This window comes from Chlorocebus sabaeus, chromosome 20 (genome assembly GCF_047675955.1).
Source record: "Chlorocebus sabaeus isolate Y175 chromosome 20, mChlSab1.0.hap1, whole genome shotgun sequence".
In the NCBI taxonomy this organism is placed as follows: Eukaryota; Metazoa; Chordata; class Mammalia; order Primates; family Cercopithecidae; genus Chlorocebus; species Chlorocebus sabaeus.
The window spans coordinates 49629225-49638235 of NC_132923.1; the positions used below are offsets into that span (position 1 = coordinate 49629225).

General features: G+C 48.8%; 1 protein-coding gene across 2 annotated transcripts in view; it reads right to left on the minus strand.

Moving 5' to 3' along the window:
• The window catches only part of LMO4 (LIM domain only 4), a 16957-nt gene extending 10056 nt beyond the window's left edge, over positions 1-6901 (minus strand). The window contains exons 1-2 of one of the 2 annotated variants that reach the window (XM_007978059.3): positions 6187-6901; positions 3207-3445 (exon numbers count right to left, since the gene is read on the minus strand). In XM_007978059.3, the coding sequence (XP_007976250.1) occupies positions 3207-3442 (236 nt within the window). In that variant the 5' untranslated portion in view covers positions 3443-3445; positions 6187-6901. Of the gene's footprint in view, positions 1-3206; positions 3446-3643; positions 3751-6186 lie in introns of those variants that run through there. The other variant, XM_007978060.3, reaches the window with a different exon arrangement.
• Positions 6902-9011: the final 2110 nt, after the last annotated feature.

The window sequence follows — 9011 nt, forward strand, 5'->3', positions numbered from 1 at the left end:
CTGGGTGCGGCCTCGGGCGGCGCCGGCCCGGGTGCGGGCCGCAGAGCGAGCAAAGGCCCGCCGACGACCGCCACCCGGGCTTCCGGCGCGTTTCCTCGCCCTCCCAGGACCTGGAGCCCCACCCGTCGGTCTCCGAACTTCCTCCTCTCGCTGCACTTTCCGCGCCAGTCTTCGGGCCCGAGGTGGGGGGGTGGAGGAAAGAGGGTTCGAGGAAGAGAAACGGAGTTTCCGAAGCTACTTGGGGCGCTTGGGTGGAGCTGAGGGCTCGGGAGCCGGGGATGGGGGAGGGGGCAGTCCCAAGGTTCCCCCACTTTTGTAAGATGGGGGGCCAGGCAGGCGTTGGTCCCTTTAAGATTCACCCTCCCCCTCCGCTCTACAACCCCCCCCTTCATTCTTTCCCTCCCTCTCTTAGAGGCCAATTTTGTTAATTAAATGTTTTGTTTGCGACGCAGCTCTCATTCATTGCGGACACGTCATTCGGAGCAGATCTAAGCCAGAGACCAGATCTCATTAGATAAAGCCCATCAGAACTAAGAAAATGGAGGAGCCACTAATTAAAGCTTTTAATTGTGCGGATTCGCTGCAGCAAGGCAGCCGCTTTATCTGAAATCTTGGAGGGCGAGGAGGCAGAAGCCCAGCTCTGCCCATCGACACTTGGCCGCGGAGGGGGAGGGGACTGGTGAAAGAGCCCCCTCCTCTTGCAGCCCCCTCCTCCGCGCTCAGGCCGGCCTTTCCCGCAGGCCTTTCCCAGCTCTCCCGCAGCTTTTCAGCAAGACCTTGGTTGTTTTCAAAAAATCACAACCTCAAAGTCAAGACAGTTTAAAAGCCCCTCAGTAAATCGCTATGTGGTCTCAGTCGAACCAAGGGGTCCCCTTCACCTGGCGGCAGGCGAGCAGATTACTCCACTCTTCTGCAGCGATCCCTGCGGCATTGAAAGCTCCTCCAACAAGTGGACTTGAGGGACATTGGAGAGCGGGTAGCTAAGAAGAACAGGAACGTCTGCATCTTCCCACCTTCCCACCCTCTGGGCATCTTGATGGGCTGAGAGGAACACTGAAGGAAGACTTCAGTAATCTCTTAAATTGGAGGGGAAGGGGGGCTCACAGCTGCTGGTGAACCCTGGGCAAACTATGAGGCCATCAATTTGGTACTGAACTAGAACTCATCTCTCCTAGAAAGATGTAAGGTCCTCGGGGTAGCATGTAGTTCAAGGGCGAGCCTGGCTCCAGTTTCTAGATTCAGAGGTGAAAAAAGAAAGAACGTAGATCCGATTAATTAAGGCTCAGGGCTGGGCACACATCCTCCATTGCTCCATTAGGGCACAGGAAAACACCAAAAGGCCATTTACATTTGGCCCCAAGAATAGAGAAAAGAATGGACACAATTCCCAGGAAGCCACTTGCCTGAACTTGTACTGGGGGAATACAAGTGGACCCATCTTCTTTTTAATTAGTTGTAATCAGAAGCGAGGGGTTTTTTGGGTTTTGTTTTTGTTTTTTTTTTTTTTTTTTTTTTTTGAAGGCACTTGGAGAAGAAATGAATCTGTACCATTCACGGAATCTTAACAGCACTGTCAATTTTTCCACTTCAAGCCACACTCCTTTCTTACCACAGTTTTGCTTTCTATTTAATTACAATACTGTCAAAGCTCATGGCATTACTTGGAAGGAGGACCAGAAAACATTACACCCACGTTCCCGCTGATTTTCCAACATTTACCTCTAAAAGAACACTTAGTGAAATTAATGTTGCCATCTTAATTTAAAAATAAAAGCCCTCTCCCTTCCTATATTTCTTTTACTTGACTGATTGAGGATGCCAGCAGAGTGGACACAGGTTGCATTATCAAAATAACTAAATGTCATTTTACTCCATCATCTTACAACTAATGATACCACTGGGGTAAACGTATCCACACTCAGCTCTGAACTACACTGGCATCTTCTGCAATGTTAGGCGCAGAATAAGGCGAATCACAATGGAGCTAAACTTTGAACAAAATATCTCATCCACTGATTTACCCACGCTGAAGAAAGAAAATTTTCTACTCATCACTTCAAAGACAAAGGTTTGGGACAAATTTACAAAGGATGAAATTCTTCTTAAAAGTGTGCGGTTTTCTAGTATCAACTGTGTGCGTGTGGGTTTTTTTTTTTTTTTTAATTACTGGATGTTGAAACAGAACACCTCCTAGAAGCATTCATGTGCATCAGTCTATCAAACCATTTACTCAAATTAAATGTGTAATCCTTCAAATGCCTCCTTTCAAATTAATGAGTTTAAGTAGCTTGAGTTCACCTGAAAAGATCCTATAGGCACCTGACCTCCTGAATTCTTTCCATTAATTGCACTGCAACTTGTTGGAAAAGACTGCTTACATGGACATATGAATGTTCCTATACATTGCTTTAAAATGCAAGATTAGTATAATTCTATAGCCTCTTTTTCTAAATCTCTTTTGGGGATCAAGGGCAGTGATACAAACGACAACAAAAAACCCAAAACCTGAACATACTTCAACTGAAAAAAACTGCAAATTCTACATCGCAAACCACACACTAACTGAATTATTGCAAGCCTCCGAGTAACAGTATGAAGAGAAACATTATCACTAGGTTTTATTTCTTGGGGCTTTTTTTCTCTATAAGAAGAATTACAAGTCTTTAAACTGATGGATAATTAGCATTTTTCTCAAGGGGCACAAAGAATGAATCACAGCTTTCCACTCAAAAAAGTTTAAAAATGCTCATGTAAATATCGTAATAAGCCATCACTACAGACAAATCATTTCTCACTAACTACACTTGTATTTTTAAGTCAACCTTTGTCTGCGAGTTCCTCTGTGAGTTCCCACCTTGTTTTAAGAACGCACCTTAACTACCACTTGAGATGTTTGCTTTTAGCCTGTAGTCCAGTAGAGGCTGACCACTCGGGACCAGAGGGTGCTCAACCTTTGTGCATCTAATGACCCAGTCCCACCAGATGGTCTTTACTTAGTATGGCATTTGCCATTAATTTGCCATCAGATATTGGAAGACTAACAACATGCTTCCTGAACCCTTTAAATTCTGCCAACTAAAAGATTTTTGAGGTGAAGGCTGCAATGTATTGCCATAGGTGCCTGCTCCTTTCCTCACAACCCTGTTAACCTTTGGCCTTGCCATTGCTCTGCTCGCCCATCCCCAGGAAAGGCAGCAAAGTCTTACCTAATGTAGTCATTTCTGCAAAGGATCATGCCGCTTTTGGTGTAACAGGACGTGCCGATGTCGCCCAGCTGCGCCTGGCAGCAGGAACACTTGAGGCACCGGCTGTGCCAGTAGCTGTCCATGGCATACAGCAGAAAGCGGTCCGCAATCTTGCCCCCGCAGCCTGCGCACCGCTTCCAGGAGAGGGAGCCGGCCGTCACCGGGGGCGGCTGCGAGCTGCTGCCCGGATTCACCATGGTCTGCAGAGGGCGGGAAGGGGACAGGGAGAGAAAGACAAAACAGGGGCGATGCAAAAGTTAGTAATCGCCGGAGAGAGAGCAAGCCCATTCCCCTCCTCCCCCCGGAGCTGCTGGAAGGAAACAGCAGGGCAAGGGCGGGAAGGAGGCTGAGGGGGAGAGGGAAGGAGGGAGGCTCGCCGGCAGCAGCCGCCTGTTTACTTTTCTCAAGCTTTGTTCTGGGGCCACGAGCTCCTCTCAACTTTCCTGCGCTTGCCGCCGCTGACAATTTCAGCTCCGGTACTGTCAAAACTCCGAGAGCAGGCTCCGCCGCGCGCTCCACCCCTCGCGGCACCTCCTCCCAGCCCCCGCCTCCGCCCACTGCCCCCCTCCTCCGCCGCCCGCCTGCAGCAAATGAGGGTCAAACCCACCCACCGCCGTGCCCGGCCCCTCCCCAGCCCCCGCCGGGCCCCGGGACAGAGTCGAGGGGAGTGGGGAGGCGACGGCCCCGCCGGAGCCTCGTTCCCTCCCGGGCTCTGCCCTGGGAAGTGCAGCAGGAGTTCACAAGTTGGAAATAGTTCGGTTTTCCGAAAGGGAAGGAGGGAGGGACCGGCAGACGGAAGATGGAGAGCGTGGTGGTGGGAGGGAAGGCAAGGTGACGGCAGGGGGGGTGCAGTGTGTAAAGTTGCGAAACTGGTTTTTCGTATTTTAAGCAGCACCTTTCACATGCCATTGTGGTGACCGCCATCTCCCATTATTGTTCCAAATCTCATTTCATTTTGAAGATCAATGAGTGTTTTCTCTGGGTTTTCAGGACACAGGCAAGAATAATAGATCATTGAACTTTAGGATGCCTGTTAACTTCCTATACAAACACTCTCCACTTTGGTCTCACTAATCTGCCCTTGATCAGCAATTTAAATGCTAAAGCTTTGTTCCTCCAAAGGGGGGGGGGGGGGGGCGGCGGCGTCACAGATAACGTGCGAGAAGGCAGCATTAAGGGATGCACAAGTTAAATTCGAGCCCGTTCTGCTGTCACCAAAAACTGCTTTAAAAAAGAATTCCCCACTCTAATGAATGCCACAAGAGATGCAACTGGGATATAACATAGGAATCAATTTATAAAGCTTAGCCTAAACCGATTAATTTGTTGCCTTCAATTCCGAGTCCAATAAAGTCCTAGTGTTCCTCTAGTCACTTATTCTATAAAAAGATCAAGTTATTTACTGCCAATTAAGCAGCCTGTTTTGTCTTTGTCCTCTGTAAGCTGAGAGTGTGGGCTCCCCCTGAGGCTCCCAGCTATCTGCTCAAGACATTCAGCTGATACCTCAGAAGGCGAACTTTGCCTGTCCCCGGCCCAACTTGGCTGCTACAAAAAAACGAGGAAGGAACGAACGAAACAGGGACTCGGGTTCCTTAAATAGGCCGATTTTAAACACATTTCCTCCGAAAGAGTCCCGGAACGTGTGTCCAGTGACCGCACAATAAACCAGAATAAGAACTGTACCAATTAAGCTGTAACAAAACCCTGAGACTTTGGAAACAGGACCACTCTAAAACCCATTAGCATTGCATTTATCCGAATGCATCATACCTTTATGTAAATTGATTTATCTGATGCATTTACTCGAGGAATTGCTTTTTGTTACAATTTCAGCCCTAACCCAAATGAATCTGCATTTCCTGCCCTAGGTCTTTAAACTGTTTCCCCCAACGTTTTAATCGCTCCGAATTCCTTTTTAAAAGGAGAGAGGGAGGAGATTCCAAGCTCTTCCCCGCCCCCATCTTTAGTGAGAGGTAAATATATATGTTTTTTTTTTTTTAAAAGGAAACATTACACTGAGAAAAGCATCCAGTAACCCCATTAGCTAAAGCTCTTAAGGACAAGCAATACCTTAATGCTGATTAAATCTAAAAGAGATGAATCAAGAGGACTGACCAGAAACTGACTCCCCTGATAACTAAGGACGGGCCCTCATCAAGTTTCATTTAGAGTTGGAAAAAAAAAAAAAAAGAAAGCTTTTAAGTTAAATAGGCTTATACTCTAGTAATTACATAGCCGAGCAATTTAGGTCCTGGGATAGTCAGTGAAATAGAAAGCAGAACTGGCAGCTAGAGGCAAAATCTGCCCCCCTTTAACAACGTCTCTGGTGTTTTTTAATGGAGACCAAGGGAGGGACAAACGTAACGCTGGCAATTTGTAGTACAAAAATGGATGCTTAATTCATGTCTTGATTTTAATTAGGTGATTCACCGAATTCTCCTGGATTGTAACAAAAGACTTATAAACCAAGAGGTTTTTAAAAGAACCAGCAATACCGAATCCTGCTCACTTAGACCCTTCCTGCCACTGTTTCAAAAATAGTGTTTACTAGAAGGGGGGGTATCGTGACTATCCCCACCCCCACCCCCCCAAACACACTACTTCTCATACTTAAAATCTCATCTAAGCACCCCTTGCCCTTTCCCTCATGAACTAGAAATATCCCCACCCCCTCTACGGTCCCCACCAGCCCCGTTTCCAAGAAGAGCCCTTTTGTAAGCAGGAACCGCTACAAAGCTGGCGGCCCGGGCTGCCCTCCGCGCTAGCTCGCAGGCCGGCCTCGGTAGTTTCAGACTCGCGCTTTATCTAAGGCGACGTATTGTTTACTTGCAATTTGGGACGGTAAGGGGAAGGAAGCCAAAGAAAACAGCCCTGGCCCGAATCGGCCCCCTCCCTCTCTCCACCACCTCCCGGCCCGCGGCTCCCCCAGCCGCCCCCTTACCTGCTTTTCCCCTATATTGCAATATTGCAAGAGGCGGCGGCGGTGAAATGCGAGCGAAGCCGCTCGGCTTCCAGGGAAGGGGCGCCTGGGCTGGCGGAGCTGGAGGGAGGGAGGGAGTTCTCGCAGAAGCAGGAAAGGGGAGGAGGGGGCTAAGGGCGGCTTTTTTTTTTTTAAATCGCGTTGCTCTGGGGCGGGTTGGGGGGCCCCCGCGTAAGTGGCAGGCGGCCGGGAGCAGAAGTGTCAGTCTCAGTCTTCGTCCTTCTCCTCCGCCTCCGGCTGCGAGCGAGCAGCTGCAGGAGCCCTCGGCCCGCGCGACGCGGCTTCAGGCGCGGTGCAGCGGCAGCAACTGCTGCAATCGCTGCTGCAAGTTTGGCAATGTGGCTTCACTTTGTATATTCCCCCGCCCGGCGGCCCCCGCCCCCGCCCGCGCTCCTCGCGCTCCTCCCGCTCCTCCTCCTCCGCCGCCGCCTTCCTCCCTCCCGCGCGCTCGCTAGCTCGCTCGCTCGCTCCGGGCTGGCAGCGGCGGCTCGACTGAGCTCCCTGCACCTCCGCCCGGGAGCAGCCGCAGACACAGAAACCCCGGGAGCGGCGGCGGACGGTGCGCAGGCCGGCAGGCAGGCGCGCCCAAGAGTCGGGAGCTGCGGCCGGCCGGGCCCGGCGCGCTGGAGCCTACGCCGCTGCCGGGGCTGTTGCTGGGGCTGCTGCTGCCCGGCGCGGAGGCGGAGGCGGAGGCGGCGGCGGCGGCGGTGGCGCTGGCCTCTAGCCGGCTCGCTCGCTCCCTCCGCGGCTCTTACACATGTGTTACTGACAGAGCAAAATCCCAACTACTCCCCGGCTCTGCCTCCGACGTCAGCGACCCTCAGCCACTGGGCGGCCGGATTGTTCAGGCGGAATAATAAAACCTGCCAATCCGGGGAAGGACAAAGGGATGACTGAAACGAGACTCGGGGGGCGGGGGAGAGAGTGAAGCGGCGGAGCGGGCCGACAGAGGAGAAGGGAAGGGCCCGAATCAGGTGGGGAGAAGTGACCTGCTTGGGCTGACCTTCGCGACCCGCGATCCGGAGCCGAGACCCGGTGGGGCGGGGGGGCCTCACCTGCCTTCTCTGCGCACGGGGACCCTGAGGACCCGCGCCCGCTCGCTCCTCGGGGACTGCCATCCCCTCGATCTGAGAGGAGACCCTTAGGAAACTTACCATCTTTCTCAGAAATGGGTCTCTTCCTGTTTGGGAAGATAAGTCCTGCATCTTAGGGCAGTGAACTTCTATCCCCTCACGCATACGCACACAGAAGAGGATTTTTGTTGTTGTTTCTTTAATTCACGATATTGGAGATTAATGAACCGTAGTGGAAGCTTAGTTAACAAGGTAGAAACATAAAGGAAATAATAGTTGCTAGCTAAATACTGCCTACTTAGCCTCCCTCATCCCCCATTTACCCGAGTGTGAAAGTGCCTAGCAGGCATTTCTTGGATCCTTGTCAATTGCTGGTGATGTAGGGAGCACAGTCCTTATTTTCAAAGTTGACGAAAACTTCAGGGAGAAAACCTTGCCCGACTGCCCTCCTCACTGTGGAGGATGAGAGGCGGAAATTCTCACAGCCCCCAAAAGCAATGGAAGTAATTGCGAGATTTGCAATCTCACAGCCTCTAGAGAGTATGAAATGTCACTTCTAGTATAAATCAAGTTTTGAGGAATGCTTTTAGGGTGCTGGCCTGAGTTTTTCCAAGGCCGAAGCACAGCCTAGATGCTTGCATACCTAGGCGTTCGATTTAATCTACTCTGCCAAATAAGTTTAATAAATCTCCAAACTGAGGCTAATATTAGGCCTGATTATTGTTAGTAAGTTCCAGAGAGATTTTTGTGGTGGAAATTATCATGAAAGTGCAAAGCCCTTCTGCTAAGTATCATTAAGTAAAACCAGCCTTGTGGGGCAAGTTTTCATATTACTGCTAGATTGAGGAAAGGAACCTGAAGGAGAATCGGGCGAGACAATGCAGATGTTGAACATCTATAGTGTCTATTTGGGGGATTGCTGTCTTTCAAACCATCAAAATTAATAAGGCTACATAAGAAAGAATAATTATTGCTCATACAATCAGGTAGAGGGCATTTTAAATATCAATTCAAATAGTCATTTTTTAATTCTAGCGTCTTAAAACTAAATGAATTAATTTTATTGATTTGTATTTAAAATTGCACTGTTACAATCAATTCACCTTGTGCACATATAAAAAACTTTTTTTAAAAAAAGTCATTAAAACTATAATAGTAATTAACATGTCCTACATAGAAAACAGCTGCAGGTGGGCATGATTAAAGAGGACCAACTTAGAAAAGATGTAATGCTGCTTGAAGGTCAAGAAAACTCAATTAAACCAGATGAGGAGAGGAACCCCATAACAAATAATACATTTGAATCCCCTTGTTCATTTTCACTTTTTAAATAATTTATAATAAAGCAAGATGACACAAGATCTTAGTGGACTACAATTAAGTTATGATTTGTCATGTGCAAGTAAATTTCCTTCTCTGGGCCTTAATTTTCCCATCCACGAATGAGAGAATTAAGCCAAATGGTCTTTATTTTTTCTTTTTTAAAGTGATTTTCTTAGATAGGACACATACGCATAATGAATTGTGGTACTTTTCAGTATTTTTCCTGAAGAATATGCACTAAAACGAAATCTTAATTCCTGAAGGGAATGTTAGAAATTTAACCAGACACATGTTCAGCTATCACTGAGTGATTATCCAAAGGATCCTGGTAGTGTTTGTGGAAGGAAGGAGAGTGAGATGGATAAAACTTTGAATAACAGAGCTCTAGGC